This window comes from Mchenga conophoros, linkage group LG22, assembly GCF_057382185.1.
Source record: "Mchenga conophoros isolate Kocher_MC1m ecotype Shallow Benthic linkage group LG22, M_conophoros_male_GT1.1, whole genome shotgun sequence".
Classification (NCBI taxonomy): domain Eukaryota; kingdom Metazoa; phylum Chordata; class Actinopteri; order Cichliformes; family Cichlidae; genus Mchenga; species Mchenga conophoros.
Genome location: NC_140546.1, coordinates 37,003,882 through 37,017,882, shown reverse-complemented (window position 1 = coordinate 37,017,882; position 14,001 = coordinate 37,003,882). Strand labels below are relative to the sequence as shown.

The window sequence follows — 14,001 nt, the reverse complement described above, 5'->3', positions numbered from 1 at the left end:
GAGTGTGATCAGTTTACGTTTCCCCTGTCCCGTCAGCCCAGATTCCTCCCAGCTGTGTTGCCCTCCTGTCTCTCATCCCCTGATTACTGGTGTGTGTATTTAAGCCCTGTGTGTTCTCCTGCCTGTTGCCGGTTCGTCTGTGTTCCTCTGTGTCAGTCTGTTACCCTGTGTTCCACGGTGTCCTGTTCCTCGTCTGCATCTCTCTGCTATTCATCATCCGTTGTCATATGCTCCCAGGTCTGTTATTTTAGTTCTCCCAGTTTAGGTGTCTTTAGTTGTTTGTTATGCCCCACTGTTTGTTTGCCTCTACACCTCTGTAAATAAAACCACCGGTATCTCATCCACTGCCTGCATCTTGGGTCCTCCTTCTAAATCCAGGCAGCCGTGACACACACACAGAACCCCCCCCCAAACAAAAACAAAAAACAACTTGTAAGTTGTACGTGTTTTCAATGAATTGAAGTAAATAATAAAAGGCTGCCACATCTGTGAGATCTTATTAACATTTCCTCTGAGTCTGAATGTTATTTTCTCAATTTTTAAAAAGAACATAACATCTTCCACTCAACGTGATTGGGCTGGAGGGTGAGGAGCTTTCCAAGACTGTAAAATTCTACACTGTGACAGCAGTGAAGTGAAAGCGATAACATCCAGCTGCTTATGACTAAGGTTTAGGGTGGCATCTTCAGAAACACCAAAAATGGCAACTAGTGGGCATGGTTTGAGTGTAACGCTCAAAACATGAGAGAGCACTTCAAAATAAAAAGTGCAGTATAACTGAAGTGTCGGGCACGTAAGAAACATATGAGTTAAATCACAGGGGGAGGTACTGCATCTGTTGCACAGGTCAGGATTGCCGGGGTATATTTTAGGTAGTCTAGATAAGAGAAGTGTAATCCGTATACCGTCTTAAACTGAATAAGGGAGAGTCTTACACATGAGGCATGAGGCTGAGGTATGAATTTTTTCAATTACTTTGTCCCAGTAACCTTCCCCAAACTTAAGACTATTAAGTTTGAGTAATTGCCCGATACCATAATTAAAGTATATATTCAAAGTTCAACGTTCAAGGTTCTTTATTTGTCACATGCATAGTTATACAAGTATAACACACAGTGAAATGTAACCTGACACGCTCCTCGGCATGTACAAAAATGGGGGGGGGTAGAGGAAGAACATTATATATATACAGTGTTGGGGAGTAACGGAATACATGTACCGCCGTTACGTATTTAGAATACAAAATATGAGTAACTGTATTCCGTTACAGTTACCGTTTAAAAAGGTGGTATTCAGAATACAGTTACTTTGTTGAAATAAATGGAATACACTGGGGTACTTTCCCGTTTCATTTTGTCGCGGGTCAGGACTGTTTGGGTTTTGTTTGACAGCTACGTTCTTTTGTTCCAGGCGGCAGCGTTACGGTTGCCATGGTTACAGGGCGACGCTCTCTCTCTCTGCGACTGTGTGTTTCCTGGGTGAGAGAGCGCCTTTTCGTTGTTGTTGTTGTTGTTGTGCTAAGCTAACAGGCAGAATGCTACAAGCATAGCTCTAAAGAATGTAGCATCATGTTCAGTGTAGTCCGTGCTGCTGGGAGAATGGACTGCCATACACGTTATGTGTCTGTGAGCGCTAGGAGGGAGGAAAAGGGGAGTGGAAAGGTATGAGCAGTCATCGAGCAAAAACGGGAGCTGGAAGCATGTAAATATAATAATAACCACTGCAGCCAAGAAGAGTGCCTGACGAGCCCAGTTGTAAGTAAGCTATTAAGACTCGACTGTACACTGTGTTCGTGTTTTCCTCCGAAAACAACATGTTCCGTTGGAGCAGCCTTTCAACGTCTCTCTCTGTCTGTCGCAAGAAAAGTTGACCCACACAACAAAGTAGAGCTATTTTTCGGCTACCAGCCAACAGGGACCCCACCGTATTCTCGTTACCCCACATATACTACACGATGCACGACGCACGATGAAGGCCAAAATCGGGCCGATCGCCAAAACGATCGCACGACTCAAAAATCGGCTCAAAATGGGCCAAAAATCGCACAGTGTGAGCCCAGCATTAGTCAGAGGTCCCTTTACTACAGTTCAGAGTCGCGGACCTTCAGTAATAGTAATAAATCACACAGCAATAGTACATTCACGTTGTTGTAAAAAGCATGATAATATTGTAGCGGGTCAGGGCTGTTCGGGGTTCTGCTTGTACAGTTATGTTTTGTGTATGTTGCCATGGTGACAGGTGACGCCCTCTCGCTGCGACGGTGTGTCCTTCCGGGGTCAGAGGGCGCCCTATGTGTGTTGTGGTTGCCGCGCTGAGCAGTTAGCTAGTGGCAGTGTGTTCTTCTGCAAATGTAATAAACGGCTGTGCTCCCTGGCTAGCTCACGGGAAGCAAGACCAAACGATACCTCCGTCTCCTCCTTGTCTGAACTCGCCACAATATATTAAGTAATCCAAAGTATTCAGAATACGTTACTGTCATTGAGTAACGTAACGGAATAGGTTACAGAATACATTTTGGGGCATGTATTCTGTATTCTGTAATGGAATACATTTTAAAAGTAACCTTCCCAACACTGTATATATAGTATATACATTGGGTGAATGTGCAGTAGTAGCAGCAAGCAGGTGAATTCTGTACATTAATATGAATAGACAATCTGACTATTTTACAGGATAGACAATATAAACATATTTAAAATTAAAGGAATTGAAATGTACATTGTGCCTTGGTTTAGTGTCTGGAAGAGTCCTGTCTCAGTCAATTATAGATGATGTGAGAGGGCGGGTGTGTGTGTTTAGGGCACGGATGGCTTGGGGATAGAAGCTCCTCTTGAGTCTCTCTGTCCTTGCCCGGAAGATGCTGAACCTTCTACCAGATTGCAGAAGTTGGAACAGTTTGTTGCCAGGATGGGACGGGTCCTTCAGTATCTGCGCTGCTCTAGTCCGGCATCTCCTGGTGTAGGTGTCCTGAAGCGGGGGGAGAGCAATCCTGCAGCAGCGTTCTGCTGTACGGATCACTCTCTGGAGAGCTTTTTGGTCCTTCACACAGCTGTTCCCAAACCATGATGTCATGTTCTGTGTGAGGATGCTCTCCACAGCGCCTGTATAGAAAATCCTGAGGATCTTTGGAGAGACCCTGAACTTCCTCAGTTGTCGTAGGTGATACAGGCGCTGCCTAGCCTTTTTGGTCTGGACCTGAATGTGGGCAGACCATGTCAGGTCTGAGGAGATGTGGACACCAAGATACTTGAAGGACTGCACCCTCTCCACTGGAGCTCCATTGATGATAATGGGCTTGTAGTCTCTGTGCTGACTCCTTCTGAAGTCCACCACCAGCTCCTTGGTCTTGCCGACGTTCAGCTGGAGGTGGTTGTCCTGGCACCATGATGCCAGATTCTTCACTTCGTCTATGTAGCCCACCTCATTGTTGTTGGAGATGGCACCCAACACCACTGTGTAGAGGGAGTAGAGCAGTGGCGAGAGGACACATCCCTGAGGTGCTCCTGTGTTGATGGTGATGCTGTTGGAGAAGCACCTGCCCACCCTCACCACCTGAGTTCTGCCAGTGAGGAAGTCCAACACCCATGCACACAGACGGCTGTTAAGTCCCAGATCCCTCAGCTTTGTGAACAGTCTGCAGGGCACTATTGTGTTAAACGCTGAACTGTAATCAACAAACAGCATTCGCACATAGTTACCCTGTTTCTTGGCCACGTGGCTGAGAGTGGTGTGTAGGACGTGGGCGATGGCATCCTCTGTGGATCTGTTGGATCTGTAGGCGAACTGCAGCGGATCTGTGGTGTCTGGGATGGAGGAGGAGATGATGTTCTTCAGCAGCCTCTCAAACACCTTCATTACTACCGAGGTCAGTGCAACTGGCCGGTAATCGTTCAGGGATGAGGGTTTGCTGTTCTTGGGCACAGGGATGATGGTGGATCTTTTGAAGCATGTGGGGACCACAGACTTCGCCAGGGACTCGTTGAAGATGGAAGTGAACACACCTGCTAGCTGGTCAGCACAGCAGCGCAGCAGACAGCCGGTGATGCCATCTGGCCCTGCTGCTTTCCTTGTGTTCACTCTCCTCAATTCTGCGCGGACGTCATGCTCCGTGATGGTGGTCACTGGTCTCTTGCTGATGATGTCACTTTCCTCGGTAGTCAGGCGGTAGATAGCATTAGCCGCCTGGCTAACCTCGAAACGGGCGTAGAACTGATTCAGCTCGTTGGTGAATGCAGAGTCGGCGTTGATCGGCACAGTGTCCCTGGCTTTGTAGTCCGTAATGGTGCGTAGTCCGGGCCACATACTCCGTGTGTCGCCCTGGTGGAAGCGGGACTCCATACGCTCCCGGTACCGGCGTTTGGCATCTCTCACCGCCACTTTGTAGGCGCTCATATCGCCAGTGGCGAGACCCGCGTTGTAGGAGGCGGTCCTGGCGTTTACTGCAGTGCGGATCGATCTGTCCATCCACGATTTCTGGTTTGGGAATGTGGTGACTCTCGCAGTGGGGATAATCTCCTCCACTAGCATATTGACAAAGTATACTGCTACTTCCGTAAACTCGTTGATGTCGCCTGCGCATGCTCTGAACATGTCCCAGTCGACGTTGTTGAGTGCGTCCTGTAGCGTAGCTTCTGATTGGGCAGACCACCGTTTCACCTCCCTCATGGTTAACTCCTCCCTCCGTATGTTTTGTTTATACTGGGGAATGGGGAAGATGGCGTTGTGGTCAGACTTCCCAAAAGCCGGGTGTGAGACAGCTTTGTAGCCCTGCTTGTATGGCGTGTAGCAGTGATCCAAAATCCGATCCCCTCTCGTTGGACACGAGACATGCTGGTAAAAGTTTGGCATGACTTGTCTGAGGTTCGCTTTGTTAAAGTCTCCTGCTACAATGAGGGCTGCGCCCGGGTCCTTGTTTTGAAGCGAACTCAGCACATCATGTAATTTGGACAAAGCCATACCTGTGTCCGCTTGGGGTGGGATGTAGACCGCCGTGGCGATGACCGAGGTGAACTCACGGGGCAGATAGAAAGGGCGGCACTTAATGCTCAGGAATTCCAGATGTGGCGAGCAGCCGCTGGAGAGAGTAGAAATGCTCCTGGCATCACACCACTTTCTGTTTATCATGAAACGCACTCCTCCACCTTTGGTTTTGTTCGACTCTGCCGTTCTGTCCGCGCGGAGCACAAAGAATGAATCCGACGGAGTTACGGCCTGGTCCGGCACGGTGGGGGTCAGCTATGTCTCCGTGAAGCACAGAATGTTGCAGTCCCTCATGTCACGTTGGAAGGTGACTCTTGCTCTTAGGTCATCGAGCTTGTTCTCCATGGATTGTACGTTGGCCAGTAGGATACTGGGCAGTGGTGCGCGATGCGCCTGCTGTCTCAGTCTGTTCCTAATGCTAGCCCTATATTTGTGATATTAGAGCCTTACTGTGAAGCTTCAACTGGAATAAGTCTTCCCACCAAGGCTTGAGAGGCTGACTTGGAAACTCTGGCAAGATAGAAGATGCACAGTGTCTTACTTGAAAGTAGCGGAACAAATGATACGAGGTCAAATCATACAAAGAAGAAAGGTCACTAAAGCTGAGAAAAGTGTTATCTTTAAAATATTTTTAGAAAGGCAATTACAACAGGGTTGTCTGTAAATTGTAACAGGGAAACAGGAAGGCATGAAAATAATAGTGCTGAAAGTGAGGAAGAGAAACATGATTGAGCCTCAAGGCCACACCAAGTAGCCTGAGGATTATTCAACCAATAGGTATACTTTATGTTGGCTGCCCAATAGTAAAACATCAACTTGGGCAGAACAAGCCCCACACTAAGCTTACCCTGTTGTAGTGAGGTCATACTAATGCCGGGGGTCTTATTTGCCTATATAAATGATGAAATCATTTGATTCACAGATTTGAAGAAGGATTTAGGTAAAAACAGTTGGACACACTGAAAAAGATAGAGAAATTTGGGTAGAATATTCATTTTTATAATATTTATCCTGCCAAGAAGTGATACAGGAAGGTTTGCCCACCTTTGAAAAGCCAACCTTACATAGGTGAGTAAAGGGTTAAAATTTGCAGTTCGCAAAGCTTTAAATGAACTGGCAATATGCACTCCTAGATATTTAAAGCCTGAAGAAGCTAAGTGGAAATCAAAATCGGTTTGTCTAAGCTCTTGTGCAGCTGGGTTTATAGGAAAACATTCACTTTTTTGTATATTAATCTTGTACCCAGAGAAAGAGCCAAAATTTAGAAGTATTTTCATAAGTCATCTGCATATAGAGTAACCCTATGTTCCACCACAAATAACCCCTTGAAACAGAGGAGGGGTTCTTGTCATGGCTGGGGCAGCAGTCGTGTGGTGGAAAGAATGAGGACCCAAGACGCAGACAGCAGTGGAGATCCGAGTGGAGATTTATTTACAGTGAAAATAACAAAGGTGAGGGCAGAATTGAACATAAACCTAAACTAGGAAAAACTAACAAACAAACCTGAAACATAAGGACAGCGGGAGATGTACAGAGATGGCAGATGAGGAAGGCTGGGCAGAGAGATGCGGAGGAACACAGTGAATGAACACAGACGACGCGACGAGGAACACAGGCAGACACACACTATAAATACACTGAGGGACACTGGGAAATCACACACAGGTGGGAGACACAGCTGGACCTGATTAACCTGACGAGACAGGGGAACCAACAGAGGGAGCACCAACCCAGAAACCCAGTATCCAAAAACACCAAAACACAAACCATCCCAAAACAGTCCACAAATAATAATGATAATAATAATAACAACAATAAATACACCAAACACAAAATCACTGAGTCCACGGACCATGACAGTTCTGAAAGTCACAGAGAGAGGCATCATTACTAAAGTGAAAAGTAAAGGTGAGAGTGGGACAGTTTAGCCGGGAAGAGGAGCGCAGGTTTAAATCCCCGCTTATAAAGTTCAGACATCAAAGTGCGTCTTTAAACTCAGCTCAGTTTTTCACCACCTTGGGGCTGTAATCTTCATATAGCCGGATCCTATGGCCATTGTAGCTGAGCTCGCCGCAAGCTCGGCTACGAGCTTCACGGATTACCAGGTCTTTTATTTGGTACCGGTGAAATTGCAAAATAACCGGCCATGGTTTCGCCGATTTCGGAACTGGACTCCTGTGCGCCCTGTCCAGCCCGGGCGGTGAGGGAAGCACCTGCGCTCCGAAAACAGGAGCTAAGAGAAGAAAGCTGTGCAGCGTGGACCTTCAATGTCCTCAGGTAATCCCACAAGTCGTATATTCTGCCTTCTCCTGCGACCTTCCAAGTCTGCCACCTTGGATTTTAGCCAGTTGTTGTTTTTGCGAAGCGTAAAGCATTCCGACTCTAATTGATCCGGACGTTGGTCAAATTCGATGTTGACTCGAAAGAGTTAATGCGTTGACCGTGGTCCTGCACTGCAGACTGCACATTGTCTAACTTAGAGGACAAGTCCTCAAAGGATGACTTAAAGTTCACTAGCAATGCAGCTCTATGCTCCTCGAGCATTAAGCTAATCTCGGCTGCAGTTACAGGTGCCGTAGGTATCAAAGTTTCTCGGTCTCGGTCTTGTTTGCCTTTTGACTTTGACATTATTTGGATCTTGGGTAGTCGACAATGGTAAGGTAAATCCTTAACCGTGTAGCGGAGCAGACCTAAAACACGTCTACTCAGTAAACACCATTACCGGAAGTCCCTAAACTCCCTTTTAACAGGAAGAAACCTCCGGCATAACCAGGCCCAGGGAGGGGCGGGGCCATCTGCTGCAACCGTTTGGGGTGCGAGAAGGAAGACAGGACATGCTGTGGAAGAGAGCCAGCAGCCTACACTGCATAACTAAGGAAGGATTCAGGGTCACCTGATCCATCCCTAACTATATGCAACATCATCATCTCTTGCCCACTTATATACTTGATGGTGACTTGTGCTATTGCCTTGACGTTTGCCTCTAGTGTTGTTCACCACATCCCCAGTGAGTTCCTGATGAAGGCTCTTTGGGCCCTGTTGATCTTCTACAGTTCTCCAAGGCATTCCAGGATCCATGTGTTGAGTTCTTGTAGTCAAGCCTAGGGACCCTTACTGGATACATACGCCCTGGTTGGGAGTCAAACCCCCAACCTGAATTTCCAAATGTGTGTAATATTACCACAAAAAAAGGTGTACGGTTTAAGCTTTATGCCTTTATAAGAAAATGTATACCTCTGTTTGGAATTATGAAGGTCGTGTCTCTGACTTTGTTTCAGATTAGTATTGTCAAAATGAGGGAATAACCAAATTAGCTAACTGGTGTCTTTGTGGAGATGGGTAAAATGGTAAATGGCCTGTATCTGTATAGCGCTTTTACTAGTCCCTAACCCCAAAGCGCTTTACACATCCAGTCATTCACACACTGGTGATGGCAGCTACATTGTAGCCACAGCTGCCCTGACAGAGGCGAGGCTGCCGGACACTGGCACCACCGGGCCCTCTGACCACCACCAATGGGTGAAGTGTCTCGCCCAAGGACACAACAACAGAGACTGTCCAAGCCGGGGCTCGAACCGGCAACCTTCTGATTACAAGGCGAACTCCCAACTCTTGAGCCACAATCACCCCGATGGGGTGAATATTTCAGCGTTTCACAAAACCTTGCTTTGCCCCTCACTACTGAAAACTCACTTTTTTTAAACTGATGGAAAAATTAATAATCCATATAACATAGCCCATAAAAATGCAGAAATTCAGGCAGGGAAGGCACAAGAAGTGAAAACAAACATTGTGACAAGGACTGAGGGAAAGACACCACTAAATACACATAAGAGGGCACTTAGGGGATGTAAACAGCTGGGGTAAATGAGACTCAGGTGAGTAGAATCTAGGAAACAAGACAAGAAGACAATATAATTTAAAACAAAGTACAAGTGAGAAAGGAGTGTCAAAATAAAACAGGAAGTAACAAACATGGGACAGAGACGAAGACTTAACAAGAAACACTGGGGAAACACTATGCTAAACTGAAACACAGAGAAGTAAACACAAACCAAAAGCAATTCTCAAGATAACAAAAACAAAGAATAGAAAACTAACCAGAATTAAAGACTAAAACCCCTCAAGATAACTATGTAAGCAGTAAGATCTTGATTCATTTATACCTATAGGAAACATTCAGCAAGGACACAGGAAATGATTAACAGAGAAATGCAGACTGGACCGCTCCACACCTTGTTCATATGTGTCTGTGTTACAGGGTTAGTCTCTGAGTCAACCTGGATGACACTAAACTCCACCACCATGCATCTTCGGAGTGCAGAGGTGGTACCACACCTGCTCCAGTTACATTAACTGCAACCAGGGGCTCATACGATGGTCTCCCATTTTCTCCAAACCTCTGACCATTCAGTGCTCAGCACGTCATTTGATCATCACTGTGATGAAGACGGCCAGCCGTGCCCCGGCTCGCAGCAGTTCCCCACTGACCCAGATGAAGCACTACACACCTGGGATCTACTCTTTTCTTATCCCATCAGTCATCAGCCCCCTGCCTCAGGTGCCACCACAATTAACTCAGAGACTTCAGATTCAGCACCTATCCAGCAGTGGCAGCACACCATTGCCTGTTGGTGAGTTCTCCTGATTCGCCACTTATACATGTTATAAGGATTTAAAGGTTTTCTATGTGAAACGAGTAACCAGCTAGTATGAAATAAGATTACACAGCTTGTTTGGTTCTTCCTGTCATTCCTGCCTTGAACCATATAGCACAAGTACCTACCTTAACTTGTGTCACTTGGCTGGTAGAATCATTAGTATATAAAATTCTATGATTGATGGATCATGGTGACCTAATATGGAGAATTTTGTTACTTACATATGTTAATAAAATATGCTTCAATTTTTAAAACAGCTTTTGGCTGTGGATTGATATACTTAAGACACGTTTAGATTGAGAGGTCTAGGTGCAAAAGAGTTGTGAAATCCACACTGTTGCTGAATGATAAAGCAGTGGATTTATTGGTAATGCTTGCCCCGTGTGTGTTTAGTTTTACTCTCCCCGGTCTCATACAGCTGTGTTCCAGGAGTGTCTATTCTCCCTAATTACCTGCTGTGTCTCCCATAGCCTTTGTCACGTCATTCTGTTTCTATGGTCCCTGTTATTATAGTTTCTGTTTGGTGGTCCTTGTTTAGTATTGCTTAGTTACACGTCTTCCCTAGAATTATTGCTTTCTTTCGTGGATTATTATTGGATAAAAGGCTGTTTTAGGTTTGAAGTCTGCCTATGAGCCTGCATTGAGGTCCTAGCTCTTCCTGAAATATGACAGAATGACACGACCACACACAGACTCCCAGACTTCTTGGAGGAGCAGTTGGAGCGCATCGAACAGCAGATGGAGGATCAGATGGGTAGTCTTTGAAAACCCCAGGCTTGTAGGCTTTTTTCCAATCTGCCTAAAAGTCATTTCCACCCTCAGTCCTCCGTCAGATACTGCCTTGGATTTTGCATCGCTGCATCTCACTTTGCCTGTTGTCTCCTGCCGTTCACCCGGAAGCCCCTCTCCAGTCAATATTCAGCCTCTGTTCCCCTGCACTCAAGCCCTGTTTGCCAGTGACTCCCTGTCCATCTCTTTGCCATCACAGCAACCTGCTTCCTGTTTGAGGAAGTGTGGGCCTCAGTGGTGGATGCTAGAATAATATGCCTGAGACATGCATCACCTTAGCGTTCATCCACCCTATTAGATCTTGGACACAGAAGTATACCTTGCTGTCCAGCCTCTTATCCTCGATGCAGTTGCCAATCAGTTCCCCAGGCTCAGTGCTGCCATTTCCCAGATTGTCATAGGTCAACCTCTCTGGCCCATCGGTAAAAGGCTGACTGCAAGTTCTGCTCACTCTATGTCAGGTCTAGACTTACATGAGGAAACAAGGACATTCAAAGTTCAACCCTCTTTCTTCTGAGCCTGTTCACAGCGTGAGGGTGGATAGTGCCCAATTTAACCCTGCACCCAAGGGACTGGAGTCAGGGTAGCCAGTGTCTAGCCTGCCCCTGCCCCTTACGCTGTCTCCAGGGTCAGTATAGCTAAGTACCATGTGCAGCTTCATCCACTGAAGGCTGAGGGTCCTTGCAATCAAAGGGGTTACAACAATCCTGTGGGTCTCCAACCTGGAGCCGCTGCAGTCCCCATCTCCAAATCTCCCCCTGGTCAGTTGAGTAGCCCCAGGTTTTGTGTCCCTGGGTTCCCCTCTCTCTGCACCTGAGACAGAGAGTCCTGAATCCATGGGTTCCAGGATGTCTGTATAGAATTATTTTGCTGTCAATAGTCAGGCATGAGAAAAAACATAATCCTAGCAAACAATTTCATTTCATGTGTGCAGGTATTCATTGTCACTTGTGCAATTAAATTCTTCCCATAAATTTAACAAACACATGTAGAACATTGTAGCCATGTGCACAAAACTTTTACCAGCATGTCTCGTGTCCAACGAGAGGGGATCGAATTTTGGATCACTGCTACACGCCATACAAGCAGGGCTACAAAGCTGTCTCACACCCGGCTTTTGGGAAGTCTGACCACAACGCCATCTTCCTCATCCCCCAGTATAAACAAAGCATACGGAGGGAGGACGTGACCACGAGGGAGGGAAAACGGTGGACTGCCAATCAGAAGCTACGCTACAGGACGCACTCAACGACGTCGACTGGGACATGTTCAGAGCATGCGCAGTCGACATCAACGAGTTTACGGAAGTAGCAGTATGCTTCGTCAATATGCTAGCGGAGGAGATTATCCCCACTGCGAGAGTCACCACATTCCCAAACCAGAAACCGTGGATGGACAGATCGATCCGCACTGCAGTAAACGCCAGGACCGCCTCCTACAACGCGGGACTCGCCACTGGCGATATTAGCGCCTACAAAGCGGCCTCATACGGCGTGCAGCGTGCGGTGAGAGATGCCAAACGCCGGTACCGGGAACGTGACCAGCTTAACAGACTTAACTTAAGACCCAACCTGACATATAGACACAGACGAACAGGCACACGTGGACACAGACGTGCATTCCCACCCCATATGCACAACCAAATACTCGGCACTCACCCGACGTGTAGACAGACACAAATAGACACTGCACAGACAGTCGCACTCCCCAAACATACTCTATATCCCAGGTCCAGGTATCCCCGCCCTCAGAGGGGCAAGCCGCACCTAGACCCAGGAGATGTAACCCTTCTCCCTGGGGTGGAGGCAAGCGGACCACCTCCTTATCTGCAGTAGCAGGGAGGCCCCGCATCCCAGACCCCAGTCTGACGGCCAGCACCTCCTCCCAGCCCCCCAGCCCGGACGGCTAACAGAACCGGGGTGAGTGAAGACCTCAAACCTCCCTACGCCCGCTCATATGTAGTGTTGCTGCGTGCTGTTCTAAAGTGCATTTAAAAATCAGGAGAGCATGGTTCCTGCTTCCTCTCAGAGAGCAGCACGGCTCCTCCCGAAAACCCTTAGTGTCTAAATGCATTTAAAATTGAGGGTAGGGCACCAGCGCCAGAGGTGGGTTGGAGTACACCGACCATCCTCTGGATGCTGTAAAACGTGCCCACCCCCAAGGCCCTATATGTATGTGTTATGTGAGAGTGTGAGTAATGTGGATGTCTAGGTTGCAGAATAGAATTGAGGCACAGGTGGCCAGAAGGGGACAGAGGGGGAGTGCCTCCCCTGCACCCTGGTGACATACCTGCACCCCAAGCCCTGCGTGTGTGGGTGGGTGTGGTAGAGCGGGAATAGGGAGGCAGCTGAGGATGGGGAGGGAAGAAAGGGAGGGGCAAGCGGCCCCTCCCTGGGGCCAGCTCCCCCGCTGACCCCAGTAGGCACCCCCACACTCTGGAACCCACCAGGGCAAGGGGGCCCAGGCCCATCCGAACCGGGGCCCGCTGCAGCAGCACCGCCCAGCACCACAGAGTCCGGGGCAGCCGACCCGACTCCACCCCAGAGAAAACTGCACCCACCCCATCATCCAATCATCTCCCAAACTACACAAGACAATAGACGCCCAGTTCATTCTCCACCTCTCCTATATCTCTCCCCCCACCTACAGAGTGAGCTCCTGTAGTGAGGAGACCACCTGCAAAGATATAAAAACCTCCCCACCAGTTAGAGAACCCTCCAGTTGGGCCGATGCACCAGAGGTCCCCTGCACTGGGGCTGAGCCCCCATGCACCCACCCGCCCACTGCTCCGGCGACACAACAGCCAGACCCCCTAGCCTCCACGCCCGTCCCGGACCCTCCCAGGGGCAGCCAGGCTACCAGGCCAGTAACCAACGTCTGCCAGCACAGACCCTGCACAGACCCTCCCCCATCTCCGCTGTACGCAGCCACAAGAAAAACACCATCTAAGAGCCCCCAGAGCTCCTAACCAGGTCATGGCCACATCCCGCAGGTTAGGCCCTCTAGGGACTCCCCAGACGCCCTAAGGCCGTCCCTATCCCCATATCAACCACAATAGCGAAGGCAGGACCAAACCATGACCCCCCACCCCCACTAGGTGATGAAGCCGATCAAAGGAGCCCAAAGGGATTGATGTGATGGCAGAGGCTGTATCAAGACTAATGTGATCTATTAGATGGTTTTTATATTGGTTAGAATTAAGATTATTTATATTTTTCCAGTTAATGAGGACCATTTTCTTGGCAATGCATAGGGCCGTAAAAACAATGTGGGCTGTGTTTATTTCTGCAGTGACCTCATCCAAGTTGCCCAGCAAGCATACTAAAGGGGAGGCTGGAATGTTACATTTCAGACACTTCGATAAGTCTTCACATATCTCACGCCAAAATTTCTGAACTGGTGGACAGAACCAAAGAGCGTGGATGTAATTGTCCGGTGTATTTGCTGTGCAGTGTGAGCAGTTGTTGGAAGGCGTATAGCCCATCTTGAACATCCTATGACCAGTATAGTGCACTCTGTGTAATATTTTGTATTGTATTAATTGCAAACTGGGATTTCTGATCCATTGAAA

At 47.9% G+C, this 14,001-nt stretch overlaps 1 protein-coding gene across 1 annotated transcript in view; it reads left to right on the top strand.

Moving 5' to 3' along the window:
- The window catches only part of LOC146549869 (retinoic acid receptor beta-like), a 286,941-nt gene that overhangs the window by 99,865 nt on the left and 173,075 nt on the right, over positions 1–14,001 (top strand). Inside the window, exon 3 of the mRNA XM_085263556.1 lies at positions 9,242–9,614. Coding sequence (XP_085119682.1) covers positions 9,425–9,614 — 190 coding nt within the window. The 5' untranslated portion in view covers positions 9,242–9,424. The remainder of the gene's footprint in view (positions 1–9,241; positions 9,615–14,001) is intronic.